Source organism: Paroedura picta, chromosome 11 (genome assembly GCF_049243985.1).
Source record: "Paroedura picta isolate Pp20150507F chromosome 11, Ppicta_v3.0, whole genome shotgun sequence".
NCBI lineage: Eukaryota > Metazoa > Chordata > Lepidosauria > Squamata > Gekkonidae > Paroedura > Paroedura picta.
This window is the reverse complement of record NC_135379.1, coordinates 573,337-600,675: the sequence shown is the minus strand read 5'-3', so window position 1 is coordinate 600,675 and position 27,339 is coordinate 573,337. Positions and strand designations below refer to the sequence as shown.

General features: G+C 56.6%; 3 protein-coding genes across 7 annotated transcripts in view; 2 read left to right on the top strand and 1 right to left on the bottom strand.

Moving 5' to 3' along the window:
* ZNF467 (zinc finger protein 467) overlaps positions 1-27,339 on the top strand; it is a 35,200-nt gene that overhangs the window by 898 nt on the left and 6,963 nt on the right. The window contains exons 3-15 of the mRNA XM_077304169.1: positions 947-1,105; positions 1,969-2,065; positions 2,577-2,690; positions 3,037-3,141; positions 3,735-5,670; positions 9,712-9,797; positions 10,840-11,022; positions 13,824-13,930; positions 20,946-21,140; positions 22,002-22,121; positions 23,481-23,493; positions 24,290-24,385; positions 24,932-25,042. Coding sequence (XP_077160284.1) covers positions 2,032-2,065; positions 2,577-2,690; positions 3,037-3,141; positions 3,735-5,670; positions 9,712-9,797; positions 10,840-11,022; positions 13,824-13,930; positions 20,946-21,140; positions 22,002-22,121; positions 23,481-23,493; positions 24,290-24,385; positions 24,932-25,042 — 3,100 coding nt within the window. The 5' untranslated portion in view covers positions 947-1,105; positions 1,969-2,031. The remainder of the gene's footprint in view (positions 1-946; positions 1,106-1,968; positions 2,066-2,576; positions 2,691-3,036; positions 3,142-3,734; positions 5,671-9,711; positions 9,798-10,839; positions 11,023-13,823; positions 13,931-20,945; positions 21,141-22,001; positions 22,122-23,480; positions 23,494-24,289; positions 24,386-24,931; positions 25,043-27,339) is intronic.
* On the top strand, positions 6,114-10,009 carry LRRC61 (leucine rich repeat containing 61). 4 transcript variants are annotated; one of them, XM_077304374.1, is made up of 2 exons: positions 6,114-6,270; positions 7,806-10,009. In XM_077304374.1, exon 2 carries the CDS (start codon positions 7,859-7,861, stop codon positions 8,648-8,650), a length of 792 nt encoding a protein of 263 aa, XP_077160489.1. In that variant the 5' UTR covers positions 6,114-6,270; positions 7,806-7,858; the 3' UTR covers positions 8,651-10,009. The 4 variants fall into 4 exon arrangements, with proteins under 4 accessions (XP_077160489.1, XP_077160491.1, XP_077160490.1 ...); XM_077304376.1 differs by lacking the exon at positions 6,114-6,270 and adding an exon at positions 6,283-6,400; XM_077304375.1 differs by lacking the exon at positions 6,114-6,270 and adding an exon at positions 6,493-6,649.
* Positions 10,286-16,095, bottom strand: RARRES2 (retinoic acid receptor responder 2). Of its 2 annotated transcripts, none has more exons than XM_077304384.1 (5): positions 15,896-16,095; positions 13,584-13,688; positions 10,984-11,085; positions 10,686-10,833; positions 10,286-10,451 (listed from the first exon to the last, which is right to left on the bottom strand). In XM_077304384.1, the coding sequence occupies exons 1-4, from the start codon at positions 16,058-16,060 to the stop codon at positions 10,720-10,722; spliced, it is 486 nt and encodes a 161-aa protein (XP_077160499.1). In that variant the 5' UTR covers positions 16,061-16,095; the 3' UTR covers positions 10,286-10,451; positions 10,686-10,719. The 2 variants fall into 2 exon arrangements, with proteins under 2 accessions (XP_077160499.1, XP_077160500.1); XM_077304385.1 differs by having other exon boundaries at positions 13,584-13,685; positions 15,896-16,093.

The following is a 27,339-nucleotide window of genomic DNA, read 5'->3' as shown; positions in this document are numbered from 1 at the left end:
AGACCACAGAGGAAGTTCCGGGCAGCTGCCCAGAGGCAGGTAGCAGCAACCCAGCCCTGAATGTCTCCTGCCTTGAGAAGCCTGTGGGGGCAGCCATCAGTCACCGATGCAATGCGCTGTTCACACACACACATCTGTCCATCACAACAGGGCTTAGAAACTCTGAAAAAGGTAACCTCAGAATTCAGAGACCCTCATATTTATTTGTTTGTTTATTATATTTATATACCACCCTCCCTGGAGGCTCAGGGCGGTTTACATAAAACATATAGACAATACATGAAATAATCTTCTATAACATATAAATAACCAGAATGTTAATACTAATAACTGATAATTGTAACAGTGCAAACAATGTAAACAGTGCAATAGTGCAAGCAGGCCCAGAGCCCACTGATGGAGTTCTAGGAAGGGGGGAGCAGGGGCCCTTCAGATGTTGTTGGTTATGCTTGGTCTTAACCAAATGCTTGCCAGAAAAGCTCCCTTTTGCAGACCCTGCAGAGCCCCATCAGGGCCCTGATCTCCTCCGGGAGCTCGTTCCACCAGGTGGGGGCCAGGACAGAGAATGCTCTGGCCCTGGTTGAGGCCAGGTGGGCTTCTTTAGACCCAGGAATCATTAGCCAGTTGGTGGCGGTGGAGCGCAGAGCTCTTTGAGGGGCATAGGCAGGGAGGCGGTCTCTCAGGTACAATGGGCCCTCACCGCGTATGGCCTTGAAGGTAATTACCAGAACCTTTAGTCTGATCTGGAAGTCAACTGGTAGCTACTGCAGTTGGTGGAGAATGGGCCAAAAGTGGGAACTCCATGGTGTTGTTGTAAGGATCCTGGCCGCTGCATTTTGGACCAGCTGTAGTTTCTGGGTCAAGGCTAAGGGTGGGCCTGCGTAGGCATAGGCACAGTGTATGTTATTACTGTGTAATTGCTATTTTTTCCTTCTTCTTTTTTTAGGTCTACTAAGTCCTTCCAAAGCAGTGATCATGGAGCACCTAACCTTTGTGGAGAATGTCAACACCTACCTCCTAAAATATTAAAACTGGAGAAGGGGCACCGTATGAAGGGGACAGGCAGTAGATTCAAGACAGACAAAAGGAAATAAATCTTTACTGGGTGAGTGGAATGTGGAAAATTTGGAATTTGCTGGCAGAGGATGCAGTGATGGCCACAGGAATAGACAACTTGAAATGGGGATTAGACAGATTTATGGAAGATAGGTCCACCAGTGGCTAGTAGCCACGATGACTAAAGGGAACCTCCATGTTCAGAGGCAGTAAATCTGAATTCCTCTTTGCTTTTTCTGATCCCCTTTCCTAGCAGAGTTGCAAACCTCTTGTCCTTCGAAGCGACTGTGCAGCCGCACCTTCCCCCCCCCCCCCCGTACCATCCCATTCCCTCTCTCCTCTCCCCCCTCCTGTTCTGGCATCCCCCATTGCCTTCCTCATCCTCCAGCACCTGTTGGCTGGAGTGGCTAATGGCATGCTGCCTGGGCCCTGGGAGGAGCTGAGGTAGTCTGCTGAGGCAAAGTCCTGCTGAAACCAAGCAGCACCTTTCAGCCTGACCCGCCTTAGTGAAGACATGAGCCCCGACTCTTGAAAAGGTGTGCAAACTGGGTGGCTGTTAAAATCTGCCACTCAATGTGTTCGAGCGTGACTAAAAGAAGCCTCCCTGTTCAAAGGCCGCAAGCGCCTGACTCCCAGCGGCTCAGGGCCAGTGCTGGAGGAAGGCCTCGGCTCGCCTTGGCCCTCCAGGGCAACCTGCTGGCCTCTGTGCTCAGTTGAGTTGACTAGCAGTCCTGAACCTGGGAATTTAATGTGTGGCTTTGGGGGTTTTAATCTGTTTTGTTCTTGGTGCTTTATCCACGCTGTAAGCTGCCTCAGTCTCCGTAAGGAAGAAAATGTTTTAAAGACAGTTGCCCCACCCCCACCCCCATGTGCAGCCCGGTCTGACTTGCAGGGGGTCTCTCCCCGTTGCAGGTGCTGGTGAGGGGCAAGGAGACGGCTCTCCAGGTGGGCACGGAGCCTGTGCCAGAGGACGCCATGCGGGAGAACTTTGGTTCCACAGTTGCTCTTGGTAAACGGTCACACACACACACCTCGTCTGCCTTGGGCTCAGAGAAGAGGGCTGGGGGGGGGGGGGGCACTGCCAGGCAGTCTCCCTGTCCCCCTGATGTTGGCGTAATGCTGGCTGCGGCAGACTTTCTGGCTGGAGTGCCTCCAGCGTGAGGGTGGAATTTGAGGGCAGTGATCGTGTCATTTACTTTGTCCAAGGTGGCTGGGTCACTGGATTGTTTGAAATAAATCAAAGCAAAAAGGGAAAGGCTTGTCTGAAAACGGGGGAGGTCTTGTCGACTGGACCCTTGCAGGGCCAGGGACACCCCAACATCTGCCTCCAGCAGCCCAGGCAGAGCTTCCTTCCTCTGGAGCATGCCCAGGGCGGGGGTCTCCCTCGCATGGCTGGGGACAGGACATGGTGCCCATGGGCATCAGAGTGGAGGAGCTGGGTGAGGGTGTCCCTGCCCCCCCCCCCCCCGTGCCACGGGTGGGATTTCCCCCCGCCAAGCCGTTATCCTTCTGTCTTCCAGGATCCCCCACGGCCAAGCCTCAGATTGTTGCCCAGGTTGAGGAAGGTGGTCCGGCTCCAGTCAAAGCTCAGGGGGGAGCAGAGCTCAGGGACCCTCCTGGAGGCAGCCATACAGGTCAGAGGGGAGTAGCCCCCTTCCACTGGCCAGAAAGAGCAGTTTTCCGAGGGGTGACGGCCTTCTGTAGCGGCAGGTGCGAGAGGTGGGGAGAGCAGCATGCGGGGAGGTAGCAGGGGGCCCTGGAGAACTGTGCCCTGCACTCCATGTGGCCTGCTGCTCAGCACAGGCTAGAGAATGGGCAGAGGGCCTGGCGCATGACCTGTGGGGGCAAGCTGGGCTTCCTTGTCTCTCAAGATGAGGGCAGAGCCAACAAGGCCCCGAGCCTGAAGGGTTAGCGTAGCAGTTGGCCCCTCTGGTCTGCCAAAGCACAGCTCGTCTCTCTCCTTTTGTTCTGGCTCCACAGGAACTGTGCCTGCAGAAACCACGGGCCCTGTGAGGAGGGAGCAGCAAACTGGGGAACCGCAGCGAGGGCCAGGAGATGCCAGAGGCCCTGAGAGGAGCTGCCCAGGTAAGGCCTTGCCCTCCTCACGTGCCGCAGGGGGCCATTCTGTATGCACCACGAGCACGGGGGCACAGAACCTAGTGGAATCTGAAGACCTCTGCTCCCTGGGGCTGGTTCTGAGAGCCAGAGGTCCAGCCCCCTGTTGGGCACTTCTGGAGTCTGATACAGGGTGGTGGGTGCAGTGGGAGGCAGATCCAGAAACACGGCCAAAGACACACAGGGGAAAAGCCAAGCACCGGGGACAAGAGGAGGAACTTGGATAAATACGCTGGGGCCCAGGAGGGAGAAGAGTGTACAACACCAGCACAGTGCTGGCAGCTAATTTGCACATCCAGCGAGAACTGGGCACAGCCTCACCTGACCTTGCCTATTTCCTAAAAACAGTTGGCGGGTGCCAAGAAAGATGCTGGCGGGCACCGCGTTGGGGACCTGTGTTCAAAAAGGCAGGCCAGGCCACTCTCGTGTCCTGTTGTTAGAGGCTACCGGGGCCTTCCGTGAGTGACCCGGTAGGAGCCCCTGATCTGCCGCCTGCTCTCCCGCCCCCCTGGCAGCTCCCTTTCTGACCTCCCACTTTCTGTCTCCATCGTGGATCCCTGCAGGTGAGTGGCTGATCCGGACAGTGAAGGTGGAAGCCGAAGACTATTCAGAGTGGCCGGCCGGGCTGAGCGCAGAGGTGCTGCTCTCAGGGTTGCCTGTCGGAGGCGTCTGCAAGTCGGAGGGCCTGCATGTGGGGGAAGGGTACGGGGCCCACGGAGGCCTGGGTGAGCTCTCCGGCCTGGCGCTGCAGCAGTGGCAGATGCTGAACGAGGAGAAGCCGCTGGGCTGCCCCCGCTGCGAGCCCCCTGGAGCACCGTTGGAGGGCGGCCAGGGAGACCCTCGGCCACGCCCTTTCGCCTGCTCCCAGTGTGGAAAGGCCTTTGGGAAGAAGGCCCACCTGACCCGGCACGCCCGGGTGCACACCGGAGAGCGCCCCTTTGCCTGCACCCACTGCGGCCGCCGCTTCTCGCAGAAGATCCACCTGGGCTCCCACGAGCGCGTGCACACGGGCGAGCGGCCCTTCCCCTGCGACCGCTGCCCCAAGACCTTCCGCAAGAAGACCCACCTGGTGCGCCACCAACTGACCCACACGGGAGAGCGCCCCCACGCCTGCCCCCTTTGCTCCCGGAGCTTTGTCCACCGAAGGCACCTGTTGCGGCACCAGCGACTCCACGAGGAAGGGAACGCAGCCTGCAGGGACCGGGCTGAGCCCCCGGGGCAGGGGCAGGGGCCGGAGCTGTACGGCCGTGACCGCCAGCCGGGGCAGGAGGCAGTGTCCCAGCGGGAGCAAGGCGAACCTGCGCAGACCACGGCCCCTTCGCTGGAACTAGGGCAGATCGCCATCCCCTGCAGGGACCCGAGGGAACTGGGACAAGTGTTCCCGCCTTACAGGGAGGAGGCTGTCCCAGGGCAGGTCCTCGGCTCCTGCATGGGACCACCGGAACTCTTCCTGGGTCCGGTCCTTTTTAAGGCTCCGGCAGTGCAAGAACTGGGCCGGGTCCCTGGCATGGAGCTTCCTGGGCAGAGAGAGACCCTGGCTCCCGGCATGGCCTGCCCTGCGCAGGGGCCCCTTGGCACACTGAGTGGGGCTCAGGGGGAGGCCGGGGGCAGCCCCCTCTGCATGGAGCCGGTGAACAAGAGGGAGCTGCGGGAGGAGGCTGTCTCCTGCCCGTTGCCCGAAGAGAAGCCCTTCCTCTGCTCGGACTGCGGGAAGGCCTTCGCCTGGAGGAAGAATCTGGCTTCCCACCAGCGGCTCCATGCCGAGGGCGGGCGCCCTTTTTCTTGTGCCGAGTGCGGACGGGGCTTCAGCGACAAGCGCCACCTGACCGCACACTTGCGTGGGCACATGGGCCTTCTGCCATACGCTTGCCCACACTGCGAAAGAAGCTTTGCCCACCGGGCCGGCTTGGCTGCCCACCAATGCGGTGGCCACGCCGGGCAGCGGCCGTTTGCCTGCGGCGAGTGTGGCCGGAGCTTTGCCCACAAGCGCCACTTGCAAAGACACAGGCGCAACCAGCACTCGGCAGAGCGCCCCTTCTCCTGCACCCAGTGCGGCCGCACCTTTAGCACCCGGGCCAGCTTGCTGGCACACATCAAATCCCACGCCGGACAGCGTCCCTTCGCCTGCCCGCTGTGCGGCCGGGCTTTCAGCCGGAAATCACACCTGGCCCGGCACGAAGCCGTGCACACCGGCCTCCGGCCTCACGCCTGTGCCCAGTGCCCGCGGCGCTTCAGCTCCAAGACCAATTTGGTGCGGCACCAAGCCGTGCACACCGGCCTGCGCCCGTACATCTGCACCCACTGTGCCCGGAGCTTCAGCCGCAAGACGCACCTCTTGCGACACGAGCGCACCCACACCGGTGCCCCCTTGGCCGGTGCTCCTGGGTGGCCCCCCGCCCCTCCAGAAATGGCTTTGCCGCAGCAGCAGCAGCAGCAGCAGCAGCAGGGCCTGGCGGAGCAGCCCCTCGTCTTCCCCGCCGCCTTTGAGTCGGCCTGGCAGTGACCGGATGGAGACCCCTCCCCGCCTCACGACTCCGTGCCAAGGGATAGTTGTGGCCTGCAGGAGCAGCCAAGCGAGCCCCGGACACCCGCCTGCCTGTTGTGCAGAATGATTCTGATACGGTTAAGGGCAGGCAGGGAGCGGAAGGGGCGGGCGGCAGGAGGAGTCAGACCCCCGGGAGGCCCGCCTGCTTCAAGGGCACCGGGAGGGGACTGGACGTGGAGGGCGGGTGGCTGTGAGGGCGCGGAGACCCCGACCCCTCCCTCCCTCCCGAGGCCCTTTCCGCTTTTAAACAGAATGGACCGATACAGACCAGTCATTTTAGCATCTCCAGGAAGACAAATGTAATTTGCATTTTTTTTAAATAAATGGGGTTTTCTCCCCCCCCCCCCGCTTTCATCATCCTCATAATCGAAAATAAACCAGTTAACTCCCGCCCTTTGTCTGGATTCCTTCCGGGTCCGAATGGCGTTTCGAACTTCCCTTCGCCCCTTCCCCCCCCATGAGCGCACAAGCGCCCTGCGAGGTGGGCGGGGCTGCCCTGCGGCCAGAAGGCGCTCGCTCCGGACCGGGCGGGGGGCGGGGGCTCCCGGCCGCAGGTAGGACGGGCCGTGCCCCCACCCCACCCCGGTTCCTTGGGCCCCGCACGGGGGGAGAGCCGGGCCGACCCTCTTGGCCGCTTGGAGGGAGAGCCCCCCCTACCCCCGGCATGGACCCGCGCCCTCCCCGGTGGGCCTCTTCGCGTCTTTGCAGCAGGAGCAGCGTCCCCCCCCCCCGCGCCCTTCCCCTTCTTTCCCAAAGCCGCCTTGGGGGGAGGGGCAGGGCGGGGCATGCGTTTTCCCTCCCCCCTCAAATGATCTTCTGCGATGACCGAAGGGGGGCCGGATTTCATCGTTTTAAGCCCCCCCCCTCCGCCCCCGCCGTCCCTTTTTGTTGCGGGGTGATGAGGAGGAGGGCAAAGGCTGCATGTTCCCCCTTGTAAGTGAGCCGCGTGGCCGCCGAGGCAGTCTTCTTGTCGGAGATTGTTAGGGATTCATCAGGCTCCCTCAGTTCCCTTTGAAGAGCGACGCCGGCAGCTGGGGGTCGGGGCCGAGGGAGGCAAGGGAAATGGGGGGGGGGGAGGCGACCGGACCTTCCTCTGCTTGTGCGGCCCCCGCGGCAATGAGCGCTGCGCAGAGCGGCCTGCCAGCCCAGCCTCACGACGGAGCCTTTAGCGGGGGCGCTCCCCCCTCCCCTCCCCCCCCGAACAGTGGCCTTAGGATGGAGCTGGAGCAATGGGGGGGGGGGCGGGGAGAGGAGCTTCCGTGAGGCCAGCTCCGGACAGGCCTGCAGAGGCCGCGCCGCGCACCTTCTCTGCCTGCGGCCGCTTCCCGAGGAGTCTGCAGAAGGCGCGCGGCTGCTTGGGAGGCCCCTTGGCCGGATTCAGGAGCGGTGAGGAGGCACAGGCACCATCCGGACACATTGCGCCGTCGAAAAGAGGCAGAGTCCAGCTTACTGTATGTGAAGAAGGGAGCCATGACTCCCCAACGCCCCCTCCCCCGCCCCCAATTGGGTTAATAACATCAGAGTCCAGCCAGGCACCTTTAAGACCAACAAAGATTTGTTCAGGGCGTGAGCTTTCCAGTGCAGGCTCTCTTCCTCAGACTAAGAACTCCCTACATGACAGTGGGATTACATAGCAAAAATGAATTCTGTCACACAACCTCACACGTCTTTTGGGTGCTCCTGGACTCTGGTTCTTTTCCGCGGATGCAGATGGACTTGCCCAGCCACCCATCGGGAACATATTGGGTTCTTTTTGCACCCCTTAACTCCCTGGGCAGCATGCCACTGCAGTTCCCTGGAGGTGAATGAGCACCTGGGGTGTCAGATTCCTTTCCAGGAATAAAGGATCGGGCGGTCAGCAGTGGGAAAGGCCGTGGAGAGCTGCTGCCAAGCTGAGTGGACCGGACTGGTGTTGATTTCCCCAAATGCTCTGATGCCATCTAAGGCAGTGCTCTGTGTATGTGTGTGTGTGTGTGTGTGTGAGAGAGAGAGAACACAACTAAACCAATGCAGATGCTTGTTCCATGATGGGGGGGGCTTGCCGATCCCTGGTGGGGCCCTGATGCTGCCTCCCCCTCCTCTCTTTCAGGGGCCCGGAGGGTTTGTGCTCTGAGGTGAGCCGACCGACTCGGCTTGCCCGGCATGGAAGCGCGGGGGGAGAAAGGGGAGGAGGCCGAGACGGGGCGCATCACAGCCCAGCTGCTGAAGGCCAAGACGGGCGACTTTGACCTGGAGTCCATCTTGCTGCTGAAGCTGCGAGGGCTGGGCCTCTCCGACCTGGGCTGCCTGGGGGAGTGCTCCAACCTGGAGTGGCTGGACCTGTCTGGCAATGCCATCGCTCACCTGGGCCCTCTCTCCTCCCTCAAGGCCCTGGCTGTCCTCAACATCTCCGCCAACCGCATTACGAGCCTGGAGCCACTGGCCAGCTGCGAAAACCTGCAGAGCCTAAATGCAGCAGGCAACCTGCTGAGCAGCCTGCAGCAGCTGCAGTGCCTGGCGGGGCTGCGGAGCTTGGAGAGCCTGCGTCTCAGCAGCCCGGCAGGAGGGCTCAGCAACCCTGTGTGCGCCACCCTCGGCTACCGCATCGCCATGGCTGAGATGTTCCCCGGCGTCAAGGTGATCGACGGCGAGAGGGTCTCGGGGCGGGGCAGCGAGCTCTATCAGCTCTGCAAAGATCTCGACAGCTCCCTCAAGCGCTTCCCCAGTGGCGGGGCAGGCCTTGCAGAGCTGGCTAGCTCAGCCAAGCCGTGGGTGGCAGAGGGCTACTGGGACCTCCGCCCCGCCCGCCGGAGCTCCATCGTGGACGAGGCCTACAAGCAGTTCCACGAGGTTCTCCTGGAGTGTCGCGAACTGAGCAAGCGCGCCGACGACACCCTTTCCCAGTGTGAACGGGCCCTGAACCTCCGCCCAGACCCAAACTCCTATGTCTTCTGAGCAGGCCCAGACGTGAGGCTCCCTGAGGCTGCGGGGGTCCCCTGGGTGTCTGCTGGCTCCTCACTGTGGCTCTGCAGGAGCGGCCGCAGAGCTCCCATGCTCCTTCCTTCCCTTTCCCCTTCTGCCCTGGAGCACCAGAGCCATGTTTGAGTCCAGGGGCACCTTTAAGACCAGCTTCTGCTGAGAACAAAACGTAGCTGGCGTTCAGGGTGCCCCTGGACTCAAACATGGCTCTGGTGCTTCAGACCAGCACGGCCACCCCCCAGAATCTACCTGTAAATGGGCTTCCCCGCCAGACCTCCCCTGCCCCCACAACCGGCTTTGGATCTCTTGCAGTCAGAGCTAACAGGAACTGCAACAGGACTGCTTGGCACTTGTTAAAAGCCAAAATTCCCAGGGTTTTGGGGGAGGAAAACCAGAACATCTGAACCAGTATTTTTAAAGATTTGGAGTTTGCATTGCAGATGTTAATATTCTCAGCTGTAGCACGCAGGGTCAGGGTCGCCATTTGCCTCCCCTCACAGCTCCTGCGAATCGAGACAAGGTGTGCTTTCTCAAGAGTAACCCCATCAAATGTGTCACCTGGGGTGGTTTGTCCAGCCCCTTTTCCCTAAAGCCAGGCAGCTCAAGGCCTGTTATTATCTGCTGTGCGTTGAAGCCTCCAGGGCCCCTATCCTGGTAGAGCGGGTGCTTTGCTACGTGTGGCAGCCCCTGGATGCAACTGCACACAAACAGATGTGCGGACCAGGGCTTGGTATTCGGAGTAACGGGAGCCAGCCAGAGCCCCTTTTGGCTTTCTCAGTTCTCTCCCCGGGGGCCTCCCTCGGACCTGGCCTTTCTACCCAGGGGCTGAATGGACAATGGTGCTCTTGGGGGCTTCCTCTGGGGGCTGCACCCTGAAGCCCCACAAGACCAAGACCCGGCGGCTCCCCTCACCTTCCCTGGTGCTGCGGCAGGGATCCCTCCCCCCTCCCGGATTCCCCCGGGCACCCTGGGCCACGGAAGCGGTGAGTCCGCATCACAGCTGTGCAGCCCGTGTTCCCCACTTCCCCTCCGCCCAGGAGCTTTGCGATCCACGCGTGGCCGTTCCGCTGGGGCCTCGGGGCTCAAGGGCAGCGCATGGAGCACAGCGGCCTAAGAGGAGGAGGTGAGAACGAGGAAGGTGGATCCCAAGTGCCCTCAAGGTGGCACACGGGGAGGCGAGGGTGGATGGGAGGGCCCTATGAGGCTTTGTGGAAACCTGCGGCAGTTCAAGGTGGCCCTCCAGGGGGAGGGGCACTCTGCGCCCTGCGGAAGCCCCACGATGATCGTGCTGTGTGAGTTTTCCTGTGAAATAAATTGGATGCTTTCCAAGCCTCAGGCACGGCTCCCTGGCCTCCCTGCCTTCAGTGCCTCCTCGGTGTCCTGGGTGGGCTGGAGAAGACCAGGTGGGTCTCCTGGGACTCTGAGCACGCCCACCCAGCCAGGGAGCACCTATCTCTCCCATCCAAAGTGTCATTCCTCCTCCCCCTGGCCGCTCACCCAGGAAGCCTGCAGCACAGGCCCCAGGGAGGCCTCCAGAGTGGGCCAGACTGCGTGGGGACAGGGCCTCCTCCAGACAACCGTTCCCACCCAGAAGAGGCCCAGGCCGGGAGCTGCAGCCTTCGCTGGCATCTTTATTGTGGGAGTAAATGGAGATCCATGTCCGGGTGCAGGAAGCTGCAGACACCTCTGGGGCCGGCGGTCCAGTTGCTCCCTCTCCGGGTGGGGGCAATTCTGCTGGGAGTCTGCATTCGGGCTGGAAGCCACTGCAGGGCCCCACCTGAGTGGGAAGGAGGAAAGGAGGGGAGATGGGAGGGTTTAGGAGGGAGGCCTTGAGGCTGCCGGAAGAGAAATCTCACAGCTTGCCCCCCTCCCCCCCATATTGCCCTCCCTCAGCTCCCCTGCATAAAGAAGAGGAGGGTTTTCTTCCTTGTGCTGTGTCTGGCACCCTCCTGTCAGGCCTTCACCACTCTGGCTGCCAAAGAACTACCCAGCCCCCCAGCACAGCACTTACCGGGGGACTCCACACCTCCTCCTGGGGGGGCCCCTCAGCGTGAGCCCACCGGGAGACCCCTGGAAAAAGCAAACACGCCAGGCCGGTAGCGGTCTTCCCCCGCTAGCTTAACCTCTTCGCATTCCTGTGCCTGCCTCTTCTTCGCCTCCTGCAGGGGCAGCAGAAAGGGCTTGGGGCGCCAGCCACAGCCAGGACTCCCTGCCCCTTCCCCAGGGGGGCTGCCTCTATGCCCTCCTCTCGCGAGCCCTGGCCGGGAAGCGGGGAGGCAGGCTGGAGGCCAGGGGAGCAGAAGGCCCACCTGGAAGAAGAGCAGCGCTTGCTGGGACAGGCAGCGCAGGTACTTGTCCAACACGTTTTCCTGGGAGTTGAATTTGAAGCAAGCCAGACACGTCTGCTTCCTCTGCATACAGGGAGAAAAAGCGAGGGAAAGGCCACAGCTGGGAGGGAGAAGAAGGCCAAAGGTCCCACGACTCATACCCAGCATTCCCCACGCAAGAAACCAAGATGCTCCTGGGCTACCTAGAACATGACTTGGTATAAGGATGTGCCATGCGTGGCTGTTTGCGCAAGTGATGCCTTCAGTGGCTGACGACCTCTCCACGGTCAAGGACAGAGTTGCTACTCCTGAGGAGAACCAATTGCACTGCTGCCAACTCCCCTGTGGGGTTCTACAGGGGGTGATCCTCTCCCCAACATTAGCATCTTCATGTGCCCTCTTGCCCAGTTAGTCCAGGCTGAATTGAGCATTGGTGCCACCAATTGGCAGATGACACCGAGCTCTGTCTCTGAAGGGCCATCAGCCAGATGCCCTTTTGAGCTCACGCTTGGAGGCGATGCAGCCTGAAACTGAACCCTGCAAAGACAGAGAGGTCCCTCTGGCTGGGGAAGAAAGGGCCAGACCAGGAAGCGCACCTTCCCAGGTTGAAAGGTGCAACTTTTCACTGCACAAGCTGCCAGGAACCTGGGAGTGATTTTTGACACTTCCTTAGTAATGGAGGCTCAAGTCACAAAGGTAGCATTGCTAGCCTTTTCCCACCCTAACTGGCCCAAGAACACCTCATCACAGTGATCCACACAATGCTCACCTCCAGGCTTGACTACATGGGCCTTCCCTTGTCCCTGCTTTGGAAACTACAACTGGTCCAGAATGCAGTGTCTGGATTCTCACGCAAACTCAATGGAGACCTGTCCTACGGCAGCTGCACGGGCTTCCAGTCGTACTTCAGATCAGGCTCAAAGTTTTGGTACTTATTTTCAAAGCCACACGCAGTTCAAGCCCTGCGTATCCAAGGGACAGCAGAGAGCTGCACTTGGCCAACACCCCCGGCCTCAACCAGAGCCAGGACCTTCTTGGCAAGGCTCTCCCCTCCACCTCGCTCCAGTGAAATGAGCTCCCAGGAGAAAGTTCCGCAGAGCTGGCAAGACATAGCTCTTTCACCAGCCTAATGGTTGAAGCCAGCGGAAAGTAGACAAACAGCAGGTTGGGCCTCCCCCTCTCCCCCTCACCACCTATACCATCTCCTTACCTGTATTTAGTCTCAGCAGACCAGAATGCAACATCAGCAGGGCTGGATTGGGTATTTTAGCTCTGCTAATGTTTAAAATGATATATTTCTGCTGTTATTAGAACCAGCGTTATATTTGTTGTATGCCCCCCCCCCAATGCAGCTAGTCTAAGAGGGGCAGTATAAAAATCTAAATAAATAACGAAGTCTTGGATTTCCTAGCCTGGCCAGGTAAGCAAAGTGTCCATGGGGGGCATCCAACCAATACAGATTCAACCCTCAACCAGTCTGCCCCCCCTCCCCTCCCCTCCCTCTGCCATGCCAGTCCATTGGTTTCACAGTCACAATACCCTTAGGGGAGCCACCACTGAAGGTGGGGTGGGGGGGCGGAAGACCAAGCACAGCTTGAAGGCTGGCCACATCCAGCCTAGGGGAGTGTCATGTCTCTCTCTCTCCAGCAGCTTAATTGTATGTGGACTGCAGTGCCAGCTTACAGGTTGCTGCTTCCAAAATCCAGGTGCAGTCAGAGCTGCAGACTGCTCTTCCTTTAGGGCCCAACTGGCTTCTGAGGGCTCAGCCTGTTGAGTGCCAGGACACCAGCAGAAGGAAGCAGAACCTGGTGCCCGTCTGCAGCTGCTCTGCTCACCCATAGTGGCATTGGGGGCTGGAACAGGCAACCAGGAAGGGCGGACCTGCCCCAGGGAGCACGGAGAGCCCTGAGAACCAGCTCAGTGGAAGGAGGCCACCCCCTCCCCCTCTGACAGGCTGTTAGGCTCTGTTGAACCGCCCCAAATATCTGGGTTCTAAACAAGGAAGGGATTTCGGATGCGATGCCGTGAGAAAATGTGGGGCTGGATTCTATGGCCCTGACAGTAACATTTTCCCCAATGTAAGGAGCACCCCAACGACGCTCCTTGACTCCTAGGAGTCCTACAGATTTCCTTGGCCGCAATTGGCTAAGAAATAGGTTATGCTTTGCCTTGATTGGTTGTGGAGTCTGATGAAATAATTTGGTCCAATTAGATGTGCTGTTTATTCAGGTTTGGTCTCAGCCAGGCAGGAAGGGGCAAAGGGGCGACCGGTCATCCCATCCTGCTAAAGAGTCCTTTATTTCCCCGGAAGAAGTCTGGAATAGGCCACACTCCAGGACTTGTCAGCATCCGCTCAGCCGCCTCTAACCCAGGGGGTGACAAGTGGCTCCTTGCTCCAGGTGAAAATGCCACGGGATGCACTCCCCCCCCCCCGGTGGCCAGGCCGGGATTTGGGCAGGCTCCAAGGGCATTAGGGGCAGACCTCTCAGATATAGTAGATGTGGATAAGCACGACCATCGTGCTGAAAAGAAACCTGAGAGAGCAACTGAAAGGCACTGCAAGAGGGCATGTCCTGGCTCACCCCGCCTGGTCTGATCCGGCAGTTCTGCGTCCCTCGTTGCGACTTCCTGCAGAAAGTCTGAACAAGATCAACTTCCAGCTGGACAAAGGTCCCCCTCGGGAGCTGCTGATGCCAAACAGAACAGTGTCAATCCTACAAGCCCCCCACCCCCAGCCGAGCCTTCATAACAGGAGCTCCCCTGCAGGGCAGTCTTGAGGAGCACAGGACGGGGTGTTCATGGAGGCCTCCTCTTTCTTCCAGGCCTGTGTGATCCTGGGCCCTTCTCGCTAGAGGACGGCCTCGCCATTCCAAATAAGGGAACCCACCTGGAGCTGCCTTCGACTGAGTCAGAACCGCCGCCTATCCAAGTCAGCATTGTCTGCTCTGGCTGACAGCAGCTCTCCCGCATCTCAGGCAGAAAAGGGTCTTTCCTATCCCCTACTGCCAGATCCTTTTTCAGCTGAAGATGCTGCCAGGAACTGGACCTGGGGCCTCCTGCAAGTAATCCTAGAGTGGGAAGGGGCCGTGCAGGCCAGCCGACGCTTGAAGACCACCAGTGAGGGGGAGCTCCCCACCTCCTTAACAGCCTATTCCACTGCTGAACTAGACTCCTAGAATCCTAGAGTGGGAAGGGGCCGTGCAGGCCAGCCACTGCTTGAAGACGGCCAGTGAGAGGGAGCCCCCCACCTCCTTAGGCTGCCCATTCCTCTGCTGAATTAGACTCCTAGAATCCTAGAGAGGAAAGGGGCCATGGAGGCCATCTAGTCCCACCCCCTGCTCAGTGCAGGGTCAGCCTCCAGCATCCAGGAGAAGGATCTGTCCAGCCGCTGCTTGAGGGCCATTGGGGGGGGGGAGCTCACCCCCTCCTGAGGCAGCCCATCCTGCTGCTGAACTAGACTCCTAGAATCCTAGATTGGGAAGGGGCCGTGCAGGCCATCCAGTCCCACCCCCTGCTCAGTGCAGGGTCAGCCTGAAGCATCCAGGAGAAGGATCTGTCCAGCCCCTGCTTGAGGGCCATGGGGGGGGGGAGCTCACCCCCTCCTTAGGCAGCCCATTCCACGGCTGAACTCGACTCCTAGAATCCTAGAGTGGGAAGGGGGCCATGGAGGCCATCCAGTCCCACCCCCTGCTCAGTGCAGGGTCAGCCTCCAGCATCCAGGAGAAGGATCCATCCAGCCGCTGCTTGAGGGCCATGGGGGGGGGGAGCTCACCCCCTCCTGAGGCTGCCCATCCTGCTGCTGAACTCCTCGGACTGTGAGGCATTTTCCCTGAGTCAAACAGGGGCTCTCTCTCTCCAGCCACTCCACCCCCACAGTAATGGGCAGCAACTACGCTTGGCTCTCTCCGTGCCTCTTGCAGACCGGTCCGTTTGTGGGCATTTTAAGTAACTGGATCCATGCTGGTGGATGGATTGGCAGAAGCAGCCGGGAAGGCATCTCCGCCCCCCTTGCGGGGAAGGACTGCACTGGTCTTTGGAAGGCGTTTCTTGGGCAGTTTGGAAAGGCAGCACTGGAGTATTGGAGTAATGGAGCTGCTGTAGAGCTTTTGCTGGTTTTATGTGCAAGAGAATTATGGTGGAATTAGAAAATTTATAGTTTTTGGCAGTTGCTTTGAATCCCTGAAGAAAGGCGGGACAAAAATATTCCAATAAATAAAGGGCCAACCACGCTTGTTTTTTTGACAACCTTGGGGGGGGGGGCTGGCAGGAGCAGGATTTTGCAAGACGGCTAACTGGGTCAGGTAGGACGGCCCACAATGCCACACAGTGTCGCTTGGCAGGGGAGGATCCCAGCTCTAGTGTGATATTCTGCCAGTCGTATGGGGAACATCTCAGGCCTCTCTAGAATCAGATGGCAGCTGCACCTCAGGCTTCAAGGACGGTCCTGGGCTTTCTGAGCAGGCAGCTGCAGGGTGCACCGATGGGGGGGGGGGGGGAGAATCGCAGGCTTTGGCCACGTCTCTCTTCCTGAATGATGCAGACACCAGCTCCGCATTTGGTGTGGAGCTCGGGGAGAACAGGGCAGAATGCCAGGCAGACATTGCCCCCAGGGGACAGGAGGGAGGGACCTATATGGAGGGGGGGGGTAGAACGCCTTAGGCTCCACCCTTTAAGGCAGCCACTGCCTCTGGGGGAGCTGATGTGTGTCGCCTGGAGATCAGCTATGATTCTGGGAGATCTTCAGGACCCACCTAAAGGCTGGCAACCGTACCTTGGCCAAGATAACCTTCTGGGACAGCCCCCTCCACACACGGCAGGGCACGGCAGGGCAGGGGAGGGCAGGGGAGGGGAGGGGAGCCAGCCCCTCCAGGGCTGCTCTTGGAAGAACACTCACCATTTCCATGCTCTCAACCAGGGTTTGCTGCTTGAAAAGAAACTGGATGTGGCTCTTGTTGTGGAACTCGTCCAGCACCATCTCCAGTGCCCTGCTCTGCGGGGACACGGGGGTCCCGCCAGCCCAGGCCAGGCAGCCCCAGCAGAGCACCAGCAGCGGCGTCATCCTCCTCTCTGCCCCTGAGACAGCCCCCGCAGACTCCCCTCTGCCGATCTTGGCTACTCATTAACTTCTTCCCACGGGAGGTACCCCAACCTCCCCCTGCCCTCTGCCCTCTAGGCATATTGACTGATGCCCAGGAGGGGAAAGGAAAAGCAAAGGGCAGTCGGGACTGGAGCAGGAGTGGGAGATGGCCAAGAGGAGGGGGAACACAGGAGCCCATGGACAGACCTTCCACCAACCATCCGCCAGGTTCCATCCTACAGATACAGGCTGGCAACCTGCTCTCCAGGCCTGCGTCTTTCACCCATCTCCTGCCTGGCCTGAGCCTGCACTGGGGGCCTTCTGCCTGCCAAGCAGATGCCTCACCTCTGAGTCCCAACTCCAACGCCACTTTCCGCTGCTTCAGACCGTCAGCCCATCCGTTCAGCAAGCCAGTCTCCAGGCTGTCCCAGGGGAGGCCTTCCCCATCGCCTCCCGCCTGGGGCCTTTGAAAAGGGAGGTGTCCCCGGGACTTGAATCTGGGGCCTTCTGCACATGAAGTGGCGGCTCTCCCTCTGAGCCACACCGCCTCCCAGAAGCACGACTCCCCCAGCATGCTTTCTTTGGCTGCACTTGATGAAGAGCGATTCGCTTGCAAGCATGAGGAAGAAATGGCAGGAAGGCCCTTGAACCTGAAGAGGCCAGTCCCTTCCAAAAGAGCCAGCAGAACTGCAGAGACAGACGGCTGCAAATGAAGTTCAGCAGGTGGCTCCCCCAGGACTAATGTGCAAAGAAAAGGGACCACCCAAAGAAAACGGCTAGGACTTCCTTGGTGAAAGCGGAACAGATAAAAAGACAAAATGCATCATCCTCACCCTTTCTGCAAAGTGAGCTGAAAGATCTCATGCACCACTGAAACAGCCGCTCACCCAACCTGGATTGCTCCCCTCTCCAAGCAGGCCATTCTCCCCCCCCCTTGGTTGGCTCCAGTGCCCCTCAACAGTTATTGCTTGTTCCTTACAAGACTTAACTTACTGAAAGGGCATGGGTCATCCACTTGTCCATCCAAAGCTGACATGGGCCAACAGTCATTAAGAAGCACAAAACATTGATGTCCCTCTTGTTGTGGTCCCTCCAGACAAGAGAGATCAATTCCCCTGGAGGAAATGGTGACTTTGAAGGGTGAACGCTAAACATCACACCTCCCCCTGCCAAATCTCCAGGAATTCCCCAACCCAGATTTGGGAACCCTTTCGCAAACCCAGAGCAATCACCAGCTCTGTGAGAATCCGGCCTACCAATACCGCAGCTGCACAAGAGAGACAGACCACAAGGTTCCCTCTGTGATCGAAACAAGAAAGAGGGAGAGGCAAACAAGTTGCCAAAAGCCCTTAGGAAGTCGTCTTAACGGAGCCTATGGAGGCCAAGAGCAACAGAAGACCGTAAGATGCTCAAGATGGCCAGAAGCTTGGTGCCACCACTTAGAATGCCCCATCTCATGCCCCCACCTCTGACAGCAGAGGAACAATTTGAGGGAAGGCCTGAAACATCTGTTTTTTGCTGGCAGCCTCAAACAGTCTGGCCAACCACTCCTTTTTCAAGCTCTTTCCGCTATCTGAGGAGTCTTTTCACCCACTCAGACATAACCAGCTGAGCAACTTCCCTGATCTTGGACTGAAAATCACTGCACTTGTAATGTTCTCAATGACCGAGAAAGGTTTAGAATTGTCAGATTCCCAGAAACTGGGGCTCTGCAATCAGAAAACTTCCAAACCTGCCCATTCCAAAAAGCCACATTGGCACTCACCTCGTGAAGGGAATTTAGGCAATTTGTTTTCACTTTGCTTTTCTCAGGAATCGATTGCTGTGTTTGATCTAGAAAGCAGGCTACCAAGCCCTGTACAAACCAACCAAGAAGCCCTGGGCCTCGTGTTGCCCAACACGGCTGGCCAGATTTCTCTCTCACTGACCTGCCCCTCAACTCAATTCAATCTTTTCCCCCTCTCACCGTTCAGCTTTTGCTGGAGGCGGTCAAGCAGGAGACCCCACAGAGGAAGCAATTACATCAAAAGATCCTCACTAGTTCTTTTCATAAACAGGACTGTTTGTTGGCAGCCTGAGCAGCTCAGACTAACCCAGTCTTGTCGCCCTCAGACGCTCCACAGGGTCAGCCTTGCCTACCACCTGCACGGGGAATAAGGAGGCCCAGGGTTGCTGAGCAGAGGCAGGCCATGGCAACCCACCTCTGAACATCTCTTACCTTGGTCACCCGAGAGGTACCTTGGTACCACAGAGAGGCAGCCTAGAGGTAGTCCCAGCATGGCTAGTCCCTCATGATCAGGAGGTCGAAAGTCAAGAACCATTAAAGTTTTCATGAGTAGCGTGCATGCACACAAAAGCTTATACCCAGAATTAATCTTTGTTGGTCTTAAAGGTGCCCCTGGACTCCAACCTGGTTGCAAAGCATAGAATCATTGAGATGGCCATTATAGGCCATCTAGTACAACTCTTTGATCAATGCAGGATCAGCCTACAATAGACATGATACATCATTACATCAGTAGATACAGTGTAGAGAAAGGAATTGCATCTAGGCATAGCATAGGGGACAGTGAGATACTACATTCAGCACACAGTTAACATGTTATGTACCCAGTGGTGCAGCTCTTTCCCTTGCTTAGCAGCTTCCTAACCCACTCCATTGTAGCTGGGGAACTCTGCATCTCACCAGGAGCCACTCGACACAGGCCTGCCCTTAACCTTGATCCGGAAACTACAGGTGGTCCAAAACACAGCGGCCAGGGTCACTGTAGAGGTCCCACATTCGGCCCATCCTCCACAAACTGCAATGGCTACCAGTTGAATTCTGGATCAGGGTTGAGATTCTGGTAATCACCTTTAAGGCCATACATGGTCAGGACCCAGTGTGCTGAGGGACTGCCTCTCATCCTATGCCCCTCAAAGAGCCGCACGCTCTACCACAACTAGCCAGCTAAGGATCCCTGGTCCCAAAGAATCCCTCTTGGCCTCAAATAGGGCCAGAGCCTTTTCCGTCCTGGCCCCCACCTGGTGGAATGAGCTCTCAGAGATCAGGGCCCTGACGGATCTAAAACAGTTCCGCAGGGCCTGCAAAAGGGAGCTCTTCCACAAGGCATTTGGTTGAGGTTGACCAGAATCAGTAATATCTGCAGGGCCCCTGAACCTCCCTCCCAGGAATCCATACCCATTCTGAACCACAGACCTGTTGAACTGTTACCTGAATAGAATGTTACCTTCAGTTGCCAGTACTATTGTAGTCCATTTATATGCTATGTAAAAAAGGTAAAGGTCATGTCTGACCCGTGGGATGATGCCCTCCAACGTTTTCATGGCAGACTCAATACGGGGTGATTTGCCAGTGCCTTCCCCAGTCATTACCGTTTACCCCCCAGCAAGCAAGCTGGGTCCTCATTTTACCGACCTCGGAAGAATGGAAGGCTGAGTCAACCTTGAGCCGGCTACTGGGATCGAACTCCCAACCTCATGGGCATGGCTAGGTAATTATATATTATACATACAAAGTTCTATATACTGTTTTTCCATTCCATGTGAACCGTCTTGAGCCTCAGGGGAGGGTGGTATACAAATATCATAAATAAATAATAATTTATTTATTTATTATATTTATATACCACCCTCCCTGAGGGCTCAGGGGGGTTTACAGAAAACAGGAAAAGATACAGATAACATATAGTAACAGGCGATAACAGTAATAATATTATAACAATAACATGATCATAACAACATTAGAAATAGAAATTGCAAGAGCCTCAGCTCAACTCTTACTGGGACCCACTGGGTAAGGCCAATTAGTATCAGTCGTAGTTGGGGGGGGGGGACTTGGGAGCCAATTGGAAGCGATGGTTTGGGTTGACCTCAACCCAATGCCTGGCGGAGCAGCTCCCTTTTGCAGGCCCTGTGGAAGTGTTTAGGGTCTGTCAGGGGCCTGATCTCCTCTGGGAGCTCATTGCACCAGGTGGGGGCCAGAATGGAGAAAGCTCTGGCCCTGGTTGAGGTCAAGCAGGCTTCCTTGGGGCCAGGGACCACCAGGAGGTTGGAAGCAGCAGAGCGCAAGCATTTGCAAACTTGGCAAGCCTTTGTGTATCTGGAGTGAGGGGGGTGGAACGACATGGTGTCCACCCTCCAAGGCAACAAAGGCAGAGTCCGGGGGCACCTTTAAGACCAACACCTGTCATTCAAGGTATGCGCTTTCGTGGGCACGACGTCACGGAAAGCCTTATGGGAGGGCGGTATAGAAACTCAGTCAATCGATCAAGTGGTCTCCCGCGCTGTAACACGGGGGGCGGAGCCGGACCACTTCCCAACGTGGCCGTTTTCTCCCGGGGAGTTGATCTCTGTCGCCTGGAGAGTCTCCCGCCGCCCCCGGGAGGCTGGCAGCAGGGGAGATTACGGGAGGCGGAGCCTGAGAGGGTGGGATTGGGGAGGGGCCGGTGGGGGTGTGACGTCACACGGCCCACCCTCCGAAGCCGCCATGTTCTCCCAGAGAATGGGTCTGCGGATAAGCCGTAGCCAGCCCACCAGAACTCTATGGTCACGTGTCACGCGCTCGGCCTCTCGCGCTCTCTCTCGACTTCCACGAACTTCCGGTACGTGCTTTCGTCTTCCTGTTCCTCGAGCTCCCGGAAGCTTCTACCTCAACACCACCTTAAAACTACATCTCCCGTGAACCCTCGCGAACAGTCCCGTCACAGGATTCGCGTAGTTGCGCGGCCCTCGCGAGATCCACTTATGGGGAACTCCAGCTCCCATAATGCATTACTGCTGCGACGGGGACCGAAAGGTACGCGTCGGGGGCGGGAGACTAGCGCCTATTTCCGGTTCCTCCATCCGGGTTCCTGTGGTCGTTAAGGGGAAAAAACGCTGGGAAAAGAGAAAGGAGAAGCCTCGCCCGCCGCGCGTCGGGCGCATGACGTCAGCGCGTGAGGTCACCGGCCCGGGCGATGATGCGACGGTGACGCGACCCTCGCGTCCGCCACGGCCGGGACCGTCGCGGCGTTGCTATGGCAACCCCGCCTGCCGGGTCAGAGGGTCATCGGGAGGCCCGGTGAGCGAGCGGGGGGGCCTTGCCTCGGGGGGGGGGGCGGGGCGGCCTTCTTCCCGCGTCGGCGCCGGGCGGGGCCTTCCTGCGGGGCCGCCGTTTCCGCCCGTGGGCAGCGCGCCCGCCAGCGCGGCCGGACCCGGGGCGCCCACCTGACGACAGCCCCGCGCGGGGGGCCCGGCCCGAGCCCCCAGTCCTGCTCCCGGACACCGGCGGGAGGGCAGGCGGGGGGTGGGGGCCGTCCCCGGGGGTTCTCCCGCGGCGGGGGCCGCCTGGCCTGGCCTGTCCTGGCGGGGGCGGGGGGTTCAGCCGGCGGGGGAGGCCTGCTGCGCGCCGGGCCAGGGCCAGGGCCAGGGACGTGGCGGCGGGGGCGGTTCAGGATGCCCTGCTCCTGCATGTGCTGCTGGCCTCCCTGGCGCGGCCTCAGTGCTGAGGGAGCTCGGCCTTGAGGTCCCCGGCGTGGAGTTCCGTGGGCGACTTCCTGGTTCCCGAGAATCGCCTGAGTACTCCCGGGTGTGGCCCGGACCTCCCGCCTGGCAGCTCAGGGCTTGTAGCACACGCTGATAAACTGCGTGTGAAAAATCGGCACTTGGGTGGCTCTAATGCCTCGGTGCGCTTTGGCTTTTCCAATTCGTAGATTCTCATCTGGATGCATCTGCCTGAGGCTGCCTCACTGTAAGGCTTTTTGGCTGACTGCTTCTACCACTGTGCCATGAACCCGAGGCCTTGTGCTGAATACGTGGACAAAAACGTGCAATGATAAGTCTGCCCCCCACTAAAGAGGCCTTCCCAACATACAAGGCAAGGGCTTGGCCTCTAGGCTCCAATCCCTGAGCAGCACAGAGCCTGCTGGCTTCCATCTTCTAGGGAGAAAAGGAGTACAGCTATAGCCAGCCCAGTGAATGTGCTGTGTGTGACTTTTTAAAGATCACCAGCTCAATTTACATCAACATTCATGGGAGCAAGGGATTATGCAGGACACTGAAGGTACCTTCTCCACCCCCTTTGTTCGCTCATCTTCATGTTGACATTTGCAGTTTTAAGGGCTAGCAACCTTCTCCTTAGAAAGGAAGTGAATATTAGGATTTCATGGGACTAGTTTTCATGTTTATGCAAAGTCCTGTAATGCACACAGCCTTGAATAACTCAGACCTTATTCCAGGAAGTTGGGACAGGTTTGCAAAAGAAAGGAATGGATGGTTGGCTGTGGGAAAGGCTTGCCAGAATCTCCTGTCTGGGTCCCAGTCAGCTGTGGGAGAAGCTTCTATCCAGGAAGAGTGTGACTGGAGGCCTAGGAATGTGGGAGAGCTCTGTGGAGTCAGGGTAGAGCTCCATCTAGTCCAGCGTCCTGTTTCCATCTGGAGAAATCCACCAGAAGTCCCATGGAGGTGACATCACCCCCCACTTGAGCATTCCCCGGATGCACTGCAGCATGGATCGAGCCAAGCAGGGCTTCTTCCTTTAGCCCTCGTGGCTCCTGGCTGTGGGTTGTCCCTTGCCTCGGAAAGGGATGGAAGCCAGTGTCATGCGCTGTGGCAGCATCGCTGATGACTGTTCAGAGAGGAAACTTGTGTTGGGAAATTTTCTGATACTAATTAAAACAGTATTAAGCCAAATTTAAATAATGCAGAATGCACCACATACTAAGTCTGTGCCCTGGAATCGCCCCCTGCTTCGTAGTCCACTTTTAGCCCGTCTAACATGATTGATTTGCAGCACAACCACTCTGACAATTAGAAACAGAGACTTATGTGGGGCAGAAAATTTCCCACGGCAAAATATACCATTGGAAGACTTCCTGTTCGGGAAATTTTGTGCTGTACATCACTGCCATGAACTATGTTCTTTTGCTAGGCCTGAATGTGTTGCCCGGCCATTCCTTCAGGTGTGCCAAAGTCCTTGTGTTTGCGAGGATAGAGAACCATTTTCTCCTCCTTCCAGCTTTACTAAAGGCTGACCCTATGCAGCCCTAAGAAATTTCACTCTGGCTTTCATTGCAGTGGACTTAGCATGTCTCTCCCCACCCCCCGAACCAGAAGAGGTACAGGTTGCATTTTTGTGAAGCACAGTGACAAGGTGTCTCTGATTGGGCCCAATCCTTGCATAGGTGTTAGAGCCACCTGCTGGCCCTCAGGCTTCAGTATCCCTGGCACCAAGGAAAGGTGTTGATTATTTACTTAGATAATTGTTTTCTAGGCTGAGTCTGTTGTTCTTCTGGACACTGGAGCAGCAGGGGGCTCTGCAGGCCGGCAAAAGGAAATTGCAGGTTGGGAAGCCTTGCTCTGGTTGTACAGTCCTTGCCCCTGGTACCCTCCTTTACCTCCCCCTCTTTTCTGATTGGTGCAGGGAGTTTCAGGAAGTACAGCAAATATAAGCAAGAAGGAGACTGGTTCAAATAGTCACGCCCACAAGGTGAATTTCATTGGCCTTCTTGGTTCCTGAGGTGAAACATGTTCTTCTTCCCTCCTTGGACACCTGGACCAGGAAATGCCTACAGGGGGTGCACCCCAGGTAGGATGGGGTTGGGGAAGTATGAACCATGGGGTAGAGTTTTCTCAGATGACCTCCTGCCTCTCATCACCTTGCTGTCTGTCCCAGGTAGATGAAGTGCAAGTGGTCCAGCTTAATGCACTGTGCTTAATTCTTCCTTTTCCCCGGTAGCCTTTGAGATGATGCAGGTATGGCTGATTCTCTCTGTGTATAATATTTATTTAGATGTGTGTGTGCCTGGGTGAACCAGTTTCCCTCATTTATCTCCCAGTTTTAGCACCTAAACTAGCTTTCCAGTGGATAGTTGAATTGGCATCTCTTTGATCTTAGAATCATAGAATCATGGAGTTTGGACCTCTTGGGTCATCTAGGCCAACCCACTGCACAAGGCAGGAAATTCACAACTACTTTTCCTCCCAAAATGACCGTAATTCCATGTCCAAATGATGCCCCCCCCCCCAATAAAACCAGCATCCCTGGAAAGTCTGGCCTTAGGCCTATGACGGATGCATCCAGTCTTTCCCCCCCTGGACAAATGGTGAGGTCCTGGATTTGCATGGCCTGAGCCTCAGCCTGCTGATGTCTGGCTGTGAGATCTGTGCTTTGTCCTGCCCTGAGAGGGCCCTGTTGACAAGTCCTGTGTTTCGTGGCAGGTAATGCTTGAGCCCCTCCTGGACTGCGTCTCCCCGGAGGAGCCCCTGGAAACTGCAAGGAGCAGCTGGAGGTGGTGATGGAGAACTACGAGCTGGTCACTTCCCTGGGTAAAGTGTCTTTGGCTTCACTTGGGGAATGCTGGGGGGGGGCACCTGTGAGTCTGGGGTTTGGTGGGGAGGCTACTTCATTTACTTGCCTGCCGTGAAAGGGGAGGGCTCCATGCCTGCTTTGCATTGGCTATACTCAAGTGGAGCAGGCCAGTTGTCTCCCCCCCCCCACATGAGCAGCAGGATAGAGTAGCTGCCATCTGGTGCCTGTGGTGAGAAACAGGAGCTCCCCTGCCTAGTGCAAGCAAGAATCAGTGGCCCACCCGTCCACCATTAAGCCTCGCTGCCCTGTTGCTTTGGGGCTGTGTGAGCAAAAGTGGGAGTTCCCCTGTCAGTCTCTGGCCAAAGGCGAAGGGCTACAGGGTGGGCTGTCCTGAGCGAGGCCTGAGGTTTGGGTGGGGCTGCTGGGGGGACCTCTGGCATTCGGCTTGTGTTCCACTTGGCTACCACAATAGATGTCCACAAGGCAGTCATCCTGAGGGCATGAGGCCTTCTCCCAATTCCTCAAGCAAGAGGGATCAGCCTGGGTTCTGTGTTGTTGTCTAGGCTACCCGGTTCTCAAACCTGATCTCCTGTCTCGGATTGAGCGCGCCGGAGAGCCATGTCTGGGTGATCAGCTGGACTCTGCCAGAGGGATCCCACAGGACCCCTGCCCAGGTGAGCCATTGTAGAGAAAAATTAGGGAGAGCCCACAGACTAGCTGGATAGAAGTCCTGTAAAGAAAATGATCTGCTGAAAAGCCGCAGAAACCAAGCAGGTGATGCTTGGCTAGAGAATTTTAATGGAGATCGAGGCCCCAGGAGGCCAGCTAATTAATCCCATTTCATTAAAGTCTTTTTCAACCTACAAGGATCTTAGATTAAAATATGGTTACAGAATTATAACACCAAATTAAATTATAAAGACATCTTGAAACATGTCCCCCTCCATAAGTTTTCAAAAAAAGAGTTGTAAATTCGCATTCATAAGCAGCCTGCATTAGTTATGTTAGTTCTTGAAAAGCATTCAATAGAATTAGACAAATGGCTCATGTATTCAACATACTTTTAACAGCTAGCTGCTCTTACAATATTTGAGCAGTGGCCTCCTGGGCGGAGCCAGTCTAGCCTCTGTTTCCGGTTCATGGACCAATCAAGATGCTCACAGCAAAGCTGTGCATGTCCTGATTGGCCTGTGGAAGGGAAACAGAGGTTGGACCAGCCCCCAGTGAACCCAGCGAAGGGCAGTCTGGCACAATCGGCACGTCTGCTCCTGACTGCCGCCAGGAGGTCGGGGGTGGGGGGTGGGGAGAAGGGAGTTCCCTGGACCAAAAATGCCTGCTCAGCCTTGGTCAGGCTGCAACAGGACTTTTCAGGGCAGTGGGGAGGGCTGGTGAGAGGGCTGCCCAGGGGCAGAGGAAAGGGGTTTTAAATCTAGTAGTCTATAACAGTGGTCCCCAACCTTTTTGAGGCTGGGGACCGGCAAGGCAACTGCCCGCCTGCGCATGCGTGGCCGTGTGTGCACGATGCGCGGGCGCAGCCTTGATTCCTTCTCTCCCCCCCCCCTCCTGCAGTAAGAAGCTTCCCGGGCCACAAGCTTGCGGCCTGGGAAGTTTTTTACTGGGGGAGGGCGGGGAGAAGGAGCCGTGGCCTGGCGCCAAGGCCTTCGCGGCCCGGCACCAGGCTGCGGCCCGCGGGTTGGGGACTACTGGTCTATAAAACTCTGTGTATTTTACCAAATGTAGTTAGGATACATTTTCGGAATAATTTTTTAGAGAGACACACAGAGTCCCTAATGATGCCTTAAAATTCATGAAGAACAAGAGTAAAGCCTAATAGATAATAAGACCTGCAGCTAATGAAATTGAAGACACTGACCTGGCCCTGCAAAAATTGATAGACTAGCCCTGATCCGTAAATATTTATTTAAAAGAACAAGAGGAGTGCTCGGTAATATTTAGACCTCATGGAGTAACTGAGTCTAACATATGAATATACTTCAAGTTGCAAAAGAGCTTTTTTGGGGTCTCTAGGTTTTCGTGTATGTGGTTATTGTGGGGAGGAACAAATATAATTAATATAAATGGCTTCTGAAGGTGTATTACCAGTAATGGGATTAAATGCTATATTTCTACCAAAGGTAAATATAATGCACTTTTATGGAAGTTACGTAACCAGCTTGTGTTTAATTCCTGGTCAAGACCGTGACCATGTAAAATTACATAATGTTCCATGTAAACCGTCCAGAGCTGTAAAGAATGGGTGGTATAAAAATCCAAATAAATAAATAAATAAATAAGAAAGAAAGAAAGAAATAAAGGGTGGGCGCAGGTGAGCCACACTCTTTCTTATCTGGCTTCACATTCACCTCTCTGCTGAGAGATGGCACAGCGCCAGCCAGGGAATCCCAGAGCTGTAGCCACCTTAAATAGCCTCTGCTGTATGGAAAATAGAAAAATAGGCTATACCTTAATTACAGAATTCTCTTATTAGCAGGAATGAATTATCAAAATTATTTATTTATTTAAAACTTTTCTTAGCCACCTTTCTTCATTGTAGAACTCAAGAGTGTTTGCTCCATAGATAAAATGCATTAAGTAATGTCATAAATGGTTAAATAAACATAAAACACAAAATTTAAACCCACAATTCAGGACTGAACCAAATATGATCCTAAATAGCAGTTTTCAGTTGCCTCAGAAAGACTCTAAAGGGTGGGGGGTGGAGGAAAGAGCTCATGGCAGCTTACAGTATAAATAAAATGCATAATATAGAACACGTAGAACCAAAATCTTAAAATCACAATTTGGACCTGTTTTAAACTGTTTTAGGGCTAATTGACGTATTGATTTATTTTATCATTTCTGTCCCACCACACTCAGCGAGCTGGCACATGGCAAGTTATGCATAAAAGGTCTGGTCTGATTATGAACTTAAATGGTGGACGGAGTGAAAAACTTTAAGCTTCAATCATTT